Raw genomic sequence first — 17,676 nt, 5'->3', positions numbered from 1 at the left:
AAACCATGTTAGTCTAGAAGGAATCCACAGCTTGTTACTTTCTGAGGAAATCCTTTTCCCCAGTAACCTGTCCTTAGACTTAAATTTTGAAGTCAAAGCATTCTTAAGATGTATAAATTGGATTAATCCAGCAGAATTTCTTTTAACAGTTGTTGCTATTTCCTCATCTCCCTTATCTGAAGAAAGACCCTCATGACCATGAGCCCTGTGAGTTTTTTATGACAAAGTCTCAAGTTATCACAGAGTTCTTCAATTTCCTTTATTAAAGTTTCCTCCTCTGAGTCCTGGGACTGAGAAGGTGCTAACCATTTTGTATCATTCTCTTTACTGGGGATCTGACTAATTGTTACTTTTTATCTAGTTTCCTCCTCTTGGACCTCTCTAAAAGCCTCCTTAGTGGTCTCTAGTTGTTTTTTCACTTTGTCTGTTAGTAAGGCATCTTTGACTAACTCCACAAAGAGAAGGTGGCTATGGGAACACTGTCAGTACCCTCTTTATGTAGCTTCTTCTGTAGGTCTGATTTCACTTGTTCCCAATCAGGAACATTAAGTCCCCCCTCAGTCAGAAACCAAGGACTAACTTTCTCTATGGTGTCTGCAGCTTTACTTTTAATTTCAGTTCCTTGTTGTTTTAAAAGCTTTCTTATTTGTTTCTTCCTTACATTCTTACTTGAAGCAATTCCCATATTGTTGTACATACCTTGTTTACTCCAGTGAGCTCCTGCCGGCTACAGAGTGACCCAGTCCACGATTCCTCACTTTCCATATCTCGGCGGAACCTCCACTTGCCGCCCCTGCACATCCTGGAACCGAGATTGGCAGAGGTTGTAGGGATTGAAACACTTAGCAGACCACCATGAGAAGTTAAAGAAGCTGCTGCCATCACTTTGTATTACAGAGAGCAATGGGCTTATATACCCAAGCCAGGGGATGGGCTCAGCATAGGAGGAAGTCATGCACCACCCACACCTGGGGTCAAGGCACCTGCACTGCCCACCAGAAAGTTTTGAAAACAACCTTGTTTGCTCAACCTTGTTTGCACGGAAGGTCTACATCTGGCTGGGACAAGTACTTAAGTTTCCCAACACTGGGGGGTTGTCTTTGCAGAGGAGAGGGCCCCAGATCATGTAACCCAGGGTGCTGCTGCCATTACTTCCAGCTCCTTTCTCATGGACACATCCAGACCTTTGTGTGCAGTCAGGGGACAAAGCAACAGGAGGCTGTCCCAGGAAAGTCCCCTGGAAGCTCAATACTCCTGTGGACAGACCTTGTTTGGATGTGGTGGTTTGGATGGTAACACCCCCCATGGGCTTATACATTGGAGTCCTTGGTCCCCAGTTGTTGGAGCTTTTGGGGGAGGATTGGGAGGTGTGGCTTTGTTGGAGGAGATGAATCACTGGGGACAGGCTTGGAGCTTTCAAAGGTCTACACCATTCCCACTTAGCTTGCTCTCTGCTTCGTGATTGTGTGTCAGGATGTAAGCTTTCAGCTACTGCTGCAGCCCCATGCCTGTCTGTCTGCTGCCATGCTCCCCACCATGATGGTCATGGACTCACTGAAACTGGTGAGTCCAATAAACTCTTTCTTCTTCTATAAGTTGCCTTGGTGGTGATGTCACAATAGGAAAGTAAGACATGGGGCTATACTCACTTTGAAGATGGGAGATTTGCAGACATGACCACACCCATTGCTGCAGCACTTCATTTTCCCAGGGCACATTTCATCTCCAGAGCATCCCTCAACACAAATTCCAGCAGTGTTTGGCAGCAACTCGGGGCAAGCTCCAGATTTCTGTAATCCTGAAATACACAGTGGTATTTATTGATTCTCACACAGTCAGAAAGACAAAGTTGAGAATTGATGCTAGAGGTTGAAAGCCTAGTCACTTGCAGGAAACTAGACTAGTCTCTATTCTCCTTTGTACCATGGTCTCTTCTCTCTGCTTCACTAGCCTCTCTCTTAGCTAGTCTCTCTCTTAGCCATGAGTGTTATCTATTACGCCTATACAGTCTCAGTGGAAAGAACTTTCTACCATCACAGCCCCTCCTATACATCTGAGAAGATGATATGAAACGTTTAATGACAGCCAGACCTCTCTCCTCCTACCATACCCCAGGTTCATCTCTGAGCTACTGCTCCCATGAATCCTACATCCAAGGCACATCTCCAAAATAGATAAGCTGCCATGATTTCTACTCCAGTTTCTGCCAGATGTAACACACACACACTCTCTCTCTCCCCCCCCCCCCTCTCAAGAAAGATAAGAAATTTCAAGTGATCACCCTTAGGCCAAAAGAAATAAGTTTCATCTACGGAGTGGGTGAATGGCCAAGCCTCAGGCCCTAGTGGGCTATGATTCCTCTCTGATTTCAGCTTGTATCCCTTTAACACACTTACCTTTGGTAGAAGGCAGAGCATAGGTCATGTCCATCACTATGGTGATCAAAGCCACCAGAACCAAGACTGTGGCTGTCTTCATGTTGGATCTGGCTGGGCTGAATGCACAAATCAATTTATACCCTCAGTAGCTCTAGCAGCCTGCATGTGACAGGAGGCAGTCAATAAGGAAGTATAGAAGAAAGCAGAAAGTTCCTTCAAATAACCTGGCTGCTTCTTCTATTTCATAACTGGATTCTCTCTAAATACAATTAGAGCATTGTTTCTTGGTAGGATAGATGATCAGGAAAAGTCAAGTACACAGCTTGGACCTTTGTGAATGGCAAACAAAACAATAATTGTTTCTCTGGGTGGCTCAGCAGTTTAAGGTGAGAGCTGAAGCCCAGACAGCCACTGTGGAGTGTCAGGGCCATCTGGGGCTTCCTGGACATCCAATTATGAAAACATGTGGCATGCTTCTGGGAGAGATGGTAGTTGAGTCCTTTGTAGCTCTATGGTTGAGATCCCTACACAGGTGTGGAATCTGGGCTCCTTTTACTTGCAGAAGTAAGCGATGAAGTCTCTCCTGGAAAAGATGGATACTCAAAGATTTCAAAGTGGCTAGAGCCAGTTGAGAGTAAAGAGACAAGCTCCACTGTGATGGTCGGTGTTCCTAGACCAATGCTTTTCTGTAATACGGGTCTTTAGAGAGAAGGCTGCACAGGTGTGGTGGGAGATGTCATTCTGTATAAATGTTTCTCATACTGGTTAATGAATAAAGCACTGTTGGCCAATAGGAAAGGAAGATAGAAGGGACTAGGAGACAAGGAGGAAAGAGGAAGGAGTAAGGAGGAGTCAAGATGGAGAGTCTGGAGATAGCTGGACGCCAGCCGGCTCTCCGAGGGTAAGAGGAGACCACGTGGAAATACATAGATTAGCAGAAATAGGTTAATACTTAAGACAGAGCTAGCCGATAAGAAACTAGTACTGGGCCAACAGCATTATATCAAATACAGAGTCTCAGTGTGTTAATTGGGGCTGGTGTGGCAGCGGGACGAGTCCAGCAGTGGGAGGAAAACCTTACTCCTTACACAGGTGAGCAGAGGAACGATGGGAATCATAGGAGAACATGCAGTATCCTTAGTCCCCGGTCCTAATTATAGACTCTCAGAGAAGGGGTTGTAGTGAGAAAATGCCAAAGGCCGTAGAATGCCCCAGACAACGTGAGGCTGGCTTTTGAGTTATCTTATCTTTTTGGGTTACCTCTTAGGGATTAAGCGGAGTTTGTTTGGTAACATGCTTTATTCCTTAGGCTTCCAGTCTTTCCTTTCGATTGAGGAGACAGGCCTCAATGCCTGTGTCTTACCCTCCTTTGTTGTGAGCATGCTATGTCAGAAACATAGTCACATTCAATGGAATAACAATAAATTCACAATATACCACACTGGCTTTCTCTTTTCTTGTTTGATTCTGTTTATTGTTTGTTTGTTTCTTCCTGTGAACAGGGATTATCTGTGTAGCCCTGCTGTCATGGAACTTGCTCTGTTGACCAGGTTTACCTTGAACTCAGAGATTTTCCAGTCTCTTAATCCCCAGTGCTGGGATTGAAAGCATGAGCCCCCACCACTTGGCTGAAGACACAGCAGTTTCATTGGGAGCTACTGGTTATGCAGATCTGCTTCTCATGCTAACCCTGGCCAAGCCTAAAGCAAATATTTTATTCCAACCTTAATTACTAATACTAACTCTCAAATCATGTGTTACAGGAAACACAATAAGCAAATCTCTCTCTGTAAACAAATGCATATATACATGTGTCACAGAAATGGCTGTTAAGGATTAAGAGGCCACAGAAGAATTCTAAGCAGAGAAACAGAGGACTCTAAGTAGAATCTAGATTGAAAAGATAATTAAGTAGCATAGAGGGGAGAAGCTGGAGAAACTATGGTGACTGCAGGTCAGGACACTTCAGGTCACCTGTTTGAAAGCAAAGCTGTGGAGTCAAGTTTAGCTGCAGGAGCAAAGGGCAGGACCAGGCCTGGATGAAGGAACTGGAGGACAGATGGATGGCAGGTCCAGGTGGGTGAACACAATGACAGACAGATGAGAGAACTGCATGGAAGGAGACACAGGACATCAAGTTGTAAGGTGAGCCATGTGAGGTGCAGGGGCAGTGTGTGATAGAACAGACATGGGTCACCTAATTTTGGTGGAATACATCAGGGACCTAGGAAGGATAACAGAGGCTAAATGTTCCTGCTTAGATTCTACTCCCAGATGAAGGGTTTACCTTTTCATCTTCATCGTTTGCAGTGTTCTCCATAAACACAACAAAACTGAGGGAGCCAGGCAATCAAACCTGCACATGGCTTGTTCCCCATCTGGCTAAGGCCAGAGGAGGAGCAGAAGCCCTTCCCAGACACCAGTGCTGAGCTTGATGGATAGGGATGCGCTCAGACTCCTAGAGGTTTTTCAATTAAGTTCTAACTCCTAATGTAGACAGGAACTGTGCTTCTAATCCATGCTTGTTAACAATTTAAAAAGTATTTAAAGTTATGTATACTTGTGTGGGTGGGGTGGGATGGACATACATGCACATGAGAGCAGTTGTCTGAGGTGGTCAGTGATGTCAGATCCCCCTTGAGCTGGAGTTATAAGAAGTTGTGATCCACCTGTTGAGAATGCTGGGAACTGACTTCAGGTCCTTTGGAAGAGCAAACTGTGCTAGTAACAACTGAACCAGCTCCCCAGCCTCTTAACTCATGCTAAGGAGAACCCACACCCCAGAGGTCATGTGTGGGCTCCTGGAGTTGGAGATCCAGTCGTGCAGGGTGCTGTGTTGCCTTAGAATGGGGAATTCCCCAAGCCCTCCCTGCTCTTCCTGCATCATGACCCAGGAAATGCAGCTCCAGCAGACCTGCTCTGTGGGATGTGCTCAGTTCCCCTTGTTTGCTTGAGCAGACTTGTGGTCACAGAATGCACCAGAAAATATTGTTACGTTTTCTGCCTTATTTGGAGGAACAAACATGGCATGGGAAGAGGGATTGTGTAGGAGGAACTTTTCCTGATCTGCAAGCATCCTTGGGGCTCAGTGTTCATGGGACCCTCTGGAGGCTACAGAGACGGCTCTGCTCACCAGAACAGCCAATGTGATACACAAATGGGAAGAACTCTTCAGCAACAGAATGTTAAGGATTGTTTATTTTGAACACAAAAGCATTAGGAAGCAGTCACCACATTATAGGTTCTCATCTTCTAAGGATACAATTCTAGGGCTAGGGTATAGCAGGCGGGGACCCGTCAATTCATGGGAAATCTTCTGGGGCTGGCCATCAGTCATTCTGGTGAGTATGGAATCCATCTCCCAAAGGGCTGCCAGATTTCTATAATACAAATGACATCATTATTTTCATCAGTTTAGAAATGTTCCTCTTGATCCATGATGGTCAGCTCATTGCTTTTTTGGATGTTTGAGCATGTTGTAGTGTCCCTTATCCCTCACCTTTAACTGAACTTAGAAACACCGGTCCACAGCTCATGCTGATGGGTAAGGTATTCATATGAATGAATGTTCCCATTTACTTCATTACCTCTCTTTTTCTCTCCAGAACACCAGCCCTCCTGGGAGAGTCAGATCTTTCAGGCTTGGGAGGGGAAGAAGTGAGATACCCCAGTTTCTGACCATGTGGACTGAAGTCACGGTGACTGGTGTCACTGTAGTCACTGTGGGACCCTCTTTGTAGAGGCAAGGGCCACAGATCATATGACACTTTACACTCTGCCATGTACTTCCAGCTCCTTTCTGTTAGAGATATCCAGATGCTTGTGTACAGTCAGGAGCTAAAGCAAATGGAACTGTCCAGGCAAAATCCACTGGACACTCACTTACTTCTGAAGATATACCTTGATTGGATGTGGTATGGTAATGGCTCCCATGACATGTATTTGAATACGGGACCCCAGATTTTAGAGCATTTGGGGAAACATTAGTATTGCTGTCTGGTGCACCAGCCCCCAGCAGCACAGGGCTTTAAAGGAATCCAATGTAGTTGGCATAAACTAAACTTTTTTTCTTATCTGAAGGGGTAGGAAAAAAGGAGCAAGAATATACCTTTTTGATGGTATCACTTTTTACTCTCTCATTGAATTCTGCCTTACATTTCTGCCATGCTATTTCTTTGTTACTTTCTTTGCTTCTCTATTCTATTTCTCATTCTGACTGCATCTTTACTCTTGAAGTTTTCTTGCTAATTCTCTCATACATGATGTTATCCTTCTCTTATGATGTTTCTCTCATGATGTCTCCCACGTTTCTGCCCAGCTCTGTTCTTCACAGCTTATAATGACCCACAAAATCTTTCAGTTACTACATCTGAATTTCACGTTCCATTTCATAAGTAAATGATAAGAAACAGTCATTCCAACAGCTCACAAGCAATAAATCCAAATAAGCACAGAGCAAGAAAAGAACACTTTCTTTCGGCCAACTCCCTAATTAGTGGGCTGTAACCACAACTGCACAAGAAGTCTTTTTGTTATCTATCTATAGAAGTAGCCATGTAAATGTCAACTATTAAGGAGACTAAGAGAAACAAGGACATCATGTGTTACATCCTATACTTTTAAGTGTATAAACCTTTTAAACATTTTGTGGTTAGTAGTTCTCAAAGCTGGACTTTCTCAGACTGGAGACTGTTTGCAAACAGAAACATGTTGTCAAAGAGAGTGCAGAGTCTAGGTAAGAGACCCTCCACAGCAAGTGAGCTTCAGATCAGGGGGATGAAGTCACAGGAGACAGGCATACTCAGCATACTCCGAGGCACAGTGACATTAAAAGCCTTTTAAATCTTAAAATACATTTTTCTGTCCTGTGTGTTACTTGTAACTCTTTGTGTGTGTGTGTGTGTGTGTGTGTGTGTGTGTGTGTGTGTGTGTTTTGTTTTGTTTCATTTTTGTTTTTTCAAGACAGGGATTCTTTGTGGTTCTGGAGACTGTCCTGGAACTAGCTCTTGTAGAGAACTCACAGAGATCTGACCCCCTCCACCTCCTGAGTGCTGGGATTAAAGGCATGTGCCACCACAGCCCAGTGAGACTTGTAACTCTTTCTCATTGCTATGAAGATAGTTTATACTTTGTGGCTCTAACCAGTTAGGGAATCTTTTCCTGTAGTGTCTAACTAAACAAAGGCCCTAAAACCAAGGCAAGAGATTGTAGTGAGTTAATTATTGCCATTTGGCATGACAATTAAGTTACTTCTCACTGTTTACCTTGGCTTAACAAATCTGACAGCTGTCTATGTGTCCTTGTAAATAAGATTGTATTTTTCTGTGAATAGTCTATCTTAAAATCCATTAACAAGGCACCAGGTCTGATCTAAAGCTATTTTGAAGTTTTATAATAGTTGATAGTATGCAACTATCTTGGCAGCTGAGGAAAACACAGCTGTTTTCCTAAGCTGTGCTCTAGGACAGCTCTTAATGGAAACTTGTAATCCCTGACCTGAGTAGTATCTTTTTGTATTTATTTTATTCATCAAAAGTCTTCATAATCTAACATTATTAATATCAATTGGACAATAGAACTTCGGAGGACAATTCACAGCTAAAAATGCCAAATAGACAGGGATTGTATTCATGAGATGCACACACTTCATAATACAGGTTGTGGGGAATTACCTATAGCCAATAGGGATAGGATGCAAATTATCACATGTAAAATTACAGGAAGAAGCAAAAAGATATTCTGGAGTAGGTTTTTCTCACAAGTTTTGCAAATATGAGTTTCCCTCTGTTGGAAATTATTTCCTGGTGGGTTGATGCCTTGAATATCAATTTCTAGTTCCTGTAATAATGGCCTCCAGCAGATTGAGAGGTGTGGCCTTGTTGGAGGAGATATGTCACCGGGAACAGGTTTGGAAGTTTCAAAGCTCCGCACTATTCCCACTTAGCTTGTTCTCTGCCTCGTGATTGTGTGTCAGGATGTAAGCTTTCAGCTACTGCTGCAGCCCCATGCCTGTCTGCCTGCTGCCATGCTCCCCACCATGATGGTCATGGACTCACTATCTGAAACTGTCCTCTTTCTTCTATAGGTTGCCTTGGTCATGGTGACAGGACAATAGGAAAATAAGACATGAAGACTGTACTCACTCCAAAGACAGCCGGCATGCAGTCCTGTCCACACCCATTGTTGCAGCACTTCATTTGCTCAGGGCATGATTCATCTGTTAAGCAGTTATCATCACAAGCTCCAATAGAAGTTGGGGGAATAATGGGGCAAGCTCCAGGTTTCTGTAAACCTGAAATACACAATGGTGTGTGTGGTGCCTGAAGCAGCGAGAAAGACAAGGTTGAGAGTTGATGCTAGAGGTCTGAAAGCCTGGTCACTGTAGGAAACCAGCTAGTTCTCTATTCTCCTTTTACCCCAGGCTCTTCCCTCACCTGCACCAGCTCCAGTCTCTCTCTTAAGGCATGAGTGTTATCTATCTGGTCATCGGGAGAGTGTTCTCCCTTCCCAAAGCCTGTACAGTCTCAATAGAAAGAACCTTCCATGGTTACAACCCCTTCTTTACATCTGAGAAGACATTATAAATGCTCTAAGGACAGCCAGCTCTCTCTCATCCCACCATACCCCAGGTTCATCTCTGAGAAATGGCTCCAGTGACCCCCTCTTTAAGGCACATCTCCAAACTAGATAAGCTGCCCTGATTTCTACCAGTGTCTGTCAAATGCAACTCTTGCTCTCTCCTCTCCCTCCCTCCTCTCTCTCAAGAAAGATAAGCAATGCAGAGTGATCACTCTTATAGGTCAAAGGAAGTGAGTTTGATACAAGCGGTGGGCACATGGCTTTCCCCTGTAACATCTCAGTCCCAGGTCCTAGTGGACTGTGAGTCCTCTCTGCTGTCAGATTGAATCTCCTTAAGATACTTACTTCTGGAAGATCTCAGAGCACCAGCAGAGTCCTTCCCTATGGCAAGCATAGCCATCAGAACCAAGACTGAGACTGTCTTCATGTTGTCTTTGGCAGAACACACAAATCAATATATAAGTAATGCTAGATACACCGGTGTGACAAGAGGCAGTCAAAGGGGAACTCTATAAAAACAAGCGCTCTCCAGAAAGTGGCTGCTGATAACCTGGCTCCTTTTTATATTTCATAACTTGCTTCTCTCTGATTGTTTCTTGGTAGATCAAATGATAACCAGACAAATGTCAAGAGCACATATTAGCACCGTGTTCCTCCTTAGAGCACAGTTTGTCCCCTGTAAAAGTTATGACCAAAAAAAATAATAATAATTGTTTCCGTGTACATCAGCATGTCAGAGTGAGGACCGAAGCCGAAAAGGACACTGCAAAGACTTTGGACCCATCCAGGGCTTCCTGAACATCTAGTTTTGTAAGCATGTGGCATGCCTCTGTGACATATGGTGGTTGTGTCCTTTTAGGTCCATGGGTGAGATACCTAAACAGGTGTGGAATTTGGGTAGCTTTTACCTGGAGAAGTAGGGAATGGATTCTCCCCTGGAAGAGATGGATACTCAAAGATTTCAAAGTGGCTAGAGCCAGTTTAGAGTTAGAGGCATGCTATGGAATTATCTTTTTGTATACTGTGAAAATGAGTCTTTGCCCAAGCACCTTCTGATTGGTTTAATAAAGAACAAAGTGTCCAATAGCTAGGCAAGATTTCCAGTTACAGAAGTTACTGGGAAGAGGAGGGGTAGAGTCATGAGGAAATGCCAGGAATTCAGAGCAAGTAGCATGGTCTTTACAAAGTGAAGGTAATCAAGCCATGTGGAAGAACATATATAAAAATGGCATGGATTAATTTAAGTTGTAAGAACTAGTTAAAAAGAAGCCTAAGCTATTGGCCACGCCTTTACAATTAAGAAGTCGTCTCTGTGTGGTTATTTGGGAGCCGGCTAGGCTAGACAAAAATATATGCTTATAAAAGGTGCCCAATATGTAGCAACATATATCCACATAATACCTGAGAAATCTTAAAAAGGTGTTTAAACAAACAAAAGCAGCCAATCATGGCTTTGTAGTCTGGTGTTCCTCATGTTGTACACCATACAGAGAAATGTCTACGAGCAGTTGCCTGTGTGCTTGAGCTGCCACTGCACCATGAACCTAGCTGAGGGGCAGGTTGAAGGTTTTGCTCATGCAGACAGAAAAGTTAGAGATAACTAGTAAAGCAGACTCAGATGGAAAAAAAGTCCTCTAACCTGGTTACAGTGTGTTTAACGATGTAAGCAAATTAAAAAAATGTCATAGAAAAAAAATAAAACTTTAAAAATAATAAAGTCTTTACAGTGAGAAGTTAAAAAAAAGAATAAGCCACATAAAGATGGAAAATATACAGGGAGTCTGGACCCTGTATGGTGTTGTATTGACTTTCAATTTTTTGATTCCTGATGAATGAGTGACAGCTGCTGAGAGACATTGGACTATGGAGGCTGCTGGATTAAAGCAACCTGTATATCTTTAAAGTATGTTGACTTCAAACTGGAAGTCAAAAGGGATGTTGCTTTGGGGAAGAGGTTATGCTTTTGTTCCCACAGAAAATGAAAGGCTGAGAATTCATTCAGGGTTGAAGATCAGGGTTGATTAGAGGAGAACCCCTTGAAAATCATGGCTACAGATATAAACAACATCATTAACAACAACAACAAAACAAAACAACCCCCCCCAAAAAAACCCAAAACAAGCCTAAACAAAAACTACTGGACAGATAATGAATATTTTACCTACTCAAACAAGACAAAAATCATTTTTAACTGATTTGTGTACATCACACATTCCATGTGTTAATGCAGATATGTATGAAACTGTAAAAGTTTATGTATTTTCAGAGAAAGGGGATCAAATGCCAATGAAAAGGGATGGCTCAGGCGAGTCAGCCTTTCAGAGTGCCTCTGTTGCGGTATTCCCAGAGTTCTGTATCCAGAACAGCGTCCAGGATGCTAAATGAGATGATCCAGCCTCACAGCCTGCTCCAGTCTGATGGGGGAATGTCCTTATGTATTATGTTTCTCTTACTGGTTGATGAGTAAAACACTGTGGCCAATGAGGCAGGAAGATAGATGGAACTAGGAGATGAGGAGTATTCTGGGAAACATAGGCAGAAACAGTCGCCATGTAGTGGAGGAAGGAGTAACCGGTCCATACCCTTCTCCGGTAATATAAGACCATGTGGAAATACTTAGATTAATAGATATTGGTTAATAACTAAGACAGAGCTAGCTAATAAGAAGCCCTAGTCATCAGCCAACAATTTTATAATTAATATAGTATGTGTGTGTTCATTTGGGGCTCAAGGGCCGCAGGACCTGCTGGGCCAAGCAAACTCATGCTTACACCAGTCAAACTTCAGATAAGCTCTACATTTCCCCAGCACACCAAGACTACATCTCTCAGTACTTATTATCCCAAACATGACACCCACAGTCTCATGAGGTGAAGTGGATGGTTTTTGGTGATTTGATGTTATAGATGTTTGTCATCATTTAGGGGGACTGGCTGCAAGTTGTTATTGATCATGGTCAGGAAAAGGCTCAAATATGAATTAGATTCAAGAATATCTTTCTGAAAGAAAAATGGGAGATATATTATAAAATGATGAGATAGGAGGGTGAATTGTTGGGCCTACTTTTGAACAACCACTAGTCTCAAATATTTTTCATTGGCATGGATTTTTCTGTATTGGTACAAATTTAAGGTTATTTGTGTTAGGACATATTGTGCATACTGTTACAACTCTTGTTTAATGTATTGTACCCATGAAACTCATTTAACAATGTAATGTAAATTTCTAGTCCTTGAAAGTTATTATTACAAACTATTCAGCATAATAAATGAAGGTTAGTAGTTAGTCATCTATAACAATCTAACTTTTAGTCATGTTAGATATGTTTTCAAAGTCATACAGAGATATATTTTAGATAGAAAGGAGATATTCTAACACTTCAAAGACCTATATAATATGACATTTAAAATGTTTTAACAACAAAAGGATTTTCTTGACAATGAGACATGTCTGCTCCTGACAGTGCTAATTTACTTTAGAAAAGAATGATGGCCATGGAAGAACCTCCATATGAAGTCTGGGTTCTTTATGGCAAAAGTTAGCCATTTGAACAAGAAACTGCCCTTGCCTTGACTGCTGATACTATACTGTCCAAATTGGACCAGCAGGACACAAATGTAAAGTGACTACCAAACTGTGCCAAGACATGGTAAGACAGTCCTTGAAAAGTTCCAGCTTCACAGAAAAGTCTGCCAGATATTTTAAGCTTGTAGGCCAACAATAGGTGCCCCAACATTGCAGGAACCTTGGGTGTCTGTTGAGGCTGCCAACTGTTTCCATCATTTCTTTTAATTTTGGAAGTTGTTTACTCTGTACTTCCTGGTTACTTAAGTAATACTTTATCCTCTTGGGCCTTTGATGGAGTTGAATACTAGGTAGTTAGAGTTACAGATTTCCTTAGTTGTGTTAGAAGGTAAATTAGGTACAGACCCTTGGACTCACCAATAAATAATACAGCATCATCTCCATAAATGCCAAATACAAATGGACTGGACATTGTAAATGTAATTCTTATCTCATAATTGTTCTTTTTTTTAATAGTTCATTATGTTAAAGTTAAAACTTTCCTTTTTGTTTAGACAAAAGGGGAAATATTGTGGAATAATCTTTTTGTAAACTGTGAAGATGTGTCTTTGCAAAAGTGCCTTCTGATAGACTTTATAAAGAGCTGAATGGTCAGTAGCTAGGCAGGATTTCCAGGCACAGAGGATGCTAGCAAAAAAAAAAAAAAAAAAAAAAAAAAAAAAAAAAAAAAAAAGGTCAGAGTCCTGGGGAGATGCCAGGGACTCAGAGCATGCATCGTGGGCTTTACATAGTAAAGATAATGGAGCCCCGTGAAAGAACACAGATTAAACAATAAGGGTTAAGTTATAGAAACTAGTTGGCTGAAGGTATCGGCCAAGTTTTCATAATCGATAAGGAGTCTCTGGGTAGTTCTATTGGAGCTGGTTAGACAGTACAGAAACATCTGCCTCTAGAGGCAGACTCCCCTATGATGGTTGTTTGTCACAGACCAATGCTTTTCTGTAAGACAGGTCTTTAGAGAGAAGGCTACACAGGTGAGCGGAGGAGGGATGGGAACTAGGAGAGCACGCACTGTTCCTAGTCTCCTAGTAGAGAATAATCTGCCTCTTTTCCTGTTCCATTTATAGACACTCCAAAACAAAACAAAACAAAAAACAAACAAAACCAACCAACCAACAAAACAAACAAACAAACAAACAAAAACTCCAAAAAAACATTATAGTGGTAAAATACCAGCAGCTGTGGGAATACCCCAGTTATTGAGTGGTGGGCTTTGGAGTTATCTAATATTTACAGGGTTACTTCTCAAGGACTGAGGGGGTTTTGTTTGGACACATGCTTTGCTCCATGTTTTTCCAGTCCTTCCTTTAGATTGAGGAGACAAGCCTGAGTGCCTGTAACTTTCCACCCTCTGTTGTATACATGCTATATCAGAAAACAAAGGCAAATATACATACATACATACATACATACATACATGCATACATACATGCATACACACACACACACACACACACACTGTTGTTCTTTAGTTACAGTTATAAGAATAAAAGCCGGAGAAGGGGTGTAAGTGGTCCTGGTGAGGGTCCCAAGTGAGTGGGGTCCCAAGGTAAGGGACCACATGGGAGAGCATAGCAGGTGAGGCTGATGGAGGTGTTGAGGTGGAAAGAAAAACACTCCAGGCAGAGCTTAAATGAGTTTATTTAGAAAGGGGAGTGAGGGAGAAGGGAGGAGACATCACCAGGAACAGAAGAGGAGGAGGGGGAGAGAGATTCCCTCCATCAATGCTGAGGGAATCAGGCAGTCAACCCTGTGGCTTGTCCTCCACCAGCCAAGGCAGAAGCCTTTCCCAGACACCAGTGCTGAGCTTGATGGATAGGGATGGGCCCAGACTCCTAGAGGTTTTTCAATTAAGTTCTAACTCCTAATGTAGAGAGGAACTGGAGTTTCTAACCCATGGTTCTTATTGATTTTTTTTATAACTATGTGTACTATGTGGAGGTAGGGTACATGAGCACATGAGGTCAGATATCTGAGGGGGTCAGAGGTGACAGATCCCCTGATTCAGGTGTTATAGGAAGTTGCGATCCACCTGTTGAGGATGCTGGGAACTGACCTCAGATCCTCTGGAAGAGCAGAATGTGCTAGTAACAACTGAACCAGCTCCCCAGCCTCTTAACTCATGCTAAGGAGAACCCACACCCCAGAGGTCATGTGTGGGCTCCTGGAGTTGGAGATCCAGTCGTGCAGGGTGCTGTGTTGCCTTAGAATGGGGAATTCCCCAAGCCCTCCCTGCTCTTCCTGCATCATGACCCAGTAAATGCAGCTCCAGCAGACCTGCTCTGTGGGATGTGCTCAGTTCCCCTTGTTTGCTTGAGCAGACTTGTGGTCACAGAATGCACCAGAAAATATTGTTACGTTTTCTGCCTTATTTGGAGGAACAAACATGGCATGGGAAGAGGGATTGTGTAGGAGGAACTTTTCCTGATCTGCAAGCATCCTTGGGGCTCAGTGTTCATGGGACCCTCTGGAGGCTACAGAGACGGCTCTGCTCACCAGAACAGCCAATGTGATGCACAAATGGGAAGAACACTTCAGCAACAGAATGCTAAGGATTGTTTATTTTGAACACAAAAGCATTAGGAAGCAGTCACCACATTATAGGTTCTCATCTTCTAAGGATGCAATTCTAGGGCTAGGGAGTAGCAAGCATGGGCTCCATGGATTCAGAAGAAATCTTTTGGGGCTACTCATCAGTCATCCTGGTAAGTACTGAATCCATGTTTCACGGGGCTGCCAGCTACCTACAGTACAAATTACATTACGATTTTCATCTATTTAGAAAGGTTCAGCTGTTCAGCCCTTACTCTATGCTGTGAAGCTCATCACCATTTAGATGTGATCTTGCATTGTTCCCTACCCCCAACCCAGACACCACAGCTATCCAGGGCAACCATTTCCCCATCTCCCAAGGAAAGGTGGCCCCTCTCCCAGCATCTGAGCTTGCCTACCCTGTCTAGTGGGCACTGTGTGTCCTAACATAAGCTTTCTCCTCCTTGTTGATCTCCTCTCTGACATTGATCCAAACCTTCCTCCCTCCTCCTCCTGTCCCCCAGGCAAAGCTAATCAATCACCTTTAACAGAACTCAATAGACACTGGTGCTCACACACAGCCTGTTTCTCTCACTAAATTGATATTTTACTCTCATGCCAGCACAGGCCTGCCTGAGGTAAAGTGTTCAAATAAATTAGTGTTTCCACTCACTTCATTATCTCTCTCCCTCCCTGGAACACCTGCTCTCCTGGGAGAGTCAGACCCCTTAGGCTGGGGAGGGGAAGAAGAATGAGATATCTCAGTTCATGACCATGTGGCCCTAAGTTATTGTGACTTGTGCCACTTTAGTCACTGTGGGATTGTCTTTGCAGAGGAGAGGGCCACAGATCAGGTAACCCAGTGTCCTGTTGCAATTTACCTTCAGTTCCTTTCTCATGGACACATTTAGACTCTTGTGTGCTGTCAGGGGACAAAGCAACATGAGACTGTGCCAGCAATGTCCCCTGGAAACTCAGCAATACCATGGACATACCTTGGTTGGATGTGGTGGTTTGAGAGGCAATGGCCCCCATGGACACTATTTCCACTTAGCTTTCCGTCTCCTTTATGATTGTGTGTCAAGATATAAGCTCCAACTTCATGCCTGTCTGCCCTCTGCCATGCTCCCCACCATGCTGGTCATGGACTCACTGTCTAAAATTGTAGGTCCCCAATAAGCTCTTTCCTCTGTAAGTTACCTTGGTCATGATGTCACAACAATAGGAAAGTAAGATATGGGGCTATACTCACTTAAAGATAGGGGGCATACAGACACGACCACACCCAAATCTACAGCACTTCTTTTTATTGGGACACGATTCATCTCCTGAGCACCGATTAAGACAAATTCTCATAAATACTGTTGAGCACTGTTCAAGACAAGTTCTCATATCCAGTGTGGGCATCTTAGGGCAAGCTCCAGGTTTCTGTAATCCTGAAATACATAATGGTGTTTATGGACCCTCACGCAGAAAGACAAGGTTGAGAATTGGTAGAGGTCTGAAAGCCTGGTCACCTGCAAGAACGTAGCTCATTCTATATTCGCCTTTGAACCCTGGGGCTGTCCCCTCAGCATCTCAAGATCTAATCCTTCTCTTAGTCATGAGTGTTACCTTGCCATGGGAGAGTGTGCTTCCTCCCCAAAGCCTATACAGTCTCAGTAGAAAGAACCTTTCACCATCACAGCCCTTCTTTACATCTGAGAAGATGCTGCAAACCTCTAATGACAGCCAGACCTCTCTCATCCCAGCAAACCCCAGGTTCATCTCTGAGCAATGGCTCCAGTGACCCCCACATTCAAGGCACATCTCCAAACTGGATGGGCTGCCCTGATCTCTACCCAAGCTTCTGTCAGATTCAGCTCTTTCTCTCTCCCTTTCTCCCCTTTCTCCCTCTCTCATAAAAGATAAGAAATGCAGAGCAATCACTCTTATAGGCCAAAGTGAGTAAGTTTGATCCAAGCAGTGGGCACATGCCTATCCCCTGTGGCAGCTGAGTTTCCGGCCTAGTGGCCTTTGAGCCCTCTTTGCTTTCAGCTTAGATCTTTTTTTTTTTTTTTAAACCATACTTACTTCCAGGAGAAATTGTCAGAGCACAGACCTTGTCCATCTCCATGGCGATCAAAGCCACCAGAACCAAGACTGTGGCTGTTTTCATGTCGGCTCTGGCTGGGCTGAAGGCAAACATCAATTTATAGCCTCAGCAATGCTAGAAGCCTAGGTGTGACAGTAGGCAGTCAATGGGGGAAGTCTATAAAAACAAGAGCTTTCCTGAAACTGCCCACCAATTGCCTAGCAACTTTTTATATTTCATAACTTGTTTCTAATCAGTTGTTCCTTGGTAGGTGCAAATAATAACAAAAAAAATCTTGGCACTGTATTCTAGTTGCTGGTGTCTCCCTGACAATGCCCTTCTGCTCCCTTTATCTCTGCTTGGATTTCTCACCTGGTTCTATTCTGCCAGGTTATTGGCCAAATCAGCTTCTTTATTAACCAATGTCAATAAAACATACCCACAGGGTATTGGGAGACATCCCACATCAGGCTGCTTCAGGTCACCTGCTTGAACACAAAGCTGTGGAGTTGAGTTTAGCTGCAGGAG

At 43.3% G+C, this 17,676-nt stretch overlaps 2 protein-coding genes and 1 long non-coding RNA gene across 3 annotated transcripts; all 3 read right to left on the bottom strand.

Annotated features, from left to right (window-relative positions):
• Window positions 1-730: 730 nt before the first annotated feature.
• On the bottom strand, window positions 731-2,559 carry LOC127221322 (WAP four-disulfide core domain protein 18). Its single transcript, XM_051183217.1, has 3 exons — window positions 2,397-2,559; window positions 1,650-1,798; window positions 731-802 (listed from the first exon to the last, which is right to left on the bottom strand). The coding sequence occupies exons 1-3, from the start codon at window positions 2,476-2,478 to the stop codon at window positions 755-757; spliced, it is 279 nt and encodes a 92-aa protein (XP_051039174.1). The 5' UTR covers window positions 2,479-2,559; the 3' UTR covers window positions 731-754.
• A 3,099-nt stretch (window positions 2,560-5,658) lies between these two features.
• On the bottom strand, window positions 5,659-9,393 carry LOC127221314 (uncharacterized). The gene is made up of 3 exons (XR_007834442.1): window positions 9,303-9,393; window positions 8,522-8,670; window positions 5,659-5,758 (listed from the first exon to the last, which is right to left on the bottom strand). It is a non-coding gene; the product is annotated as an uncharacterized LOC127221314 (long non-coding RNA).
• A 6,929-nt stretch (window positions 9,394-16,322) lies between these two features.
• On the bottom strand, window positions 16,323-17,232 carry LOC127221555 (WAP four-disulfide core domain protein 18-like). The gene is made up of 2 exons (XM_051183605.1): window positions 17,148-17,232; window positions 16,323-16,510 (listed from the first exon to the last, which is right to left on the bottom strand). The coding sequence occupies exons 1-2, from the start codon at window positions 17,230-17,232 to the stop codon at window positions 16,323-16,325; spliced, it is 273 nt and encodes a 90-aa protein (XP_051039562.1).
• Between the last annotated feature and the right edge of the window lie 444 nt (window positions 17,233-17,676).

The sequence above is a fragment of the Phodopus roborovskii genome, unplaced genomic scaffold (assembly GCF_943737965.1).
Source record: "Phodopus roborovskii unplaced genomic scaffold, PHOROB, whole genome shotgun sequence".
NCBI classification, from domain to species: Eukaryota; Metazoa; Chordata; class Mammalia; order Rodentia; family Cricetidae; genus Phodopus; species Phodopus roborovskii.
The sequence above is the reverse complement of the archived record's forward strand: the minus strand, read 5'-3'. Positions and strand labels throughout refer to the sequence as shown.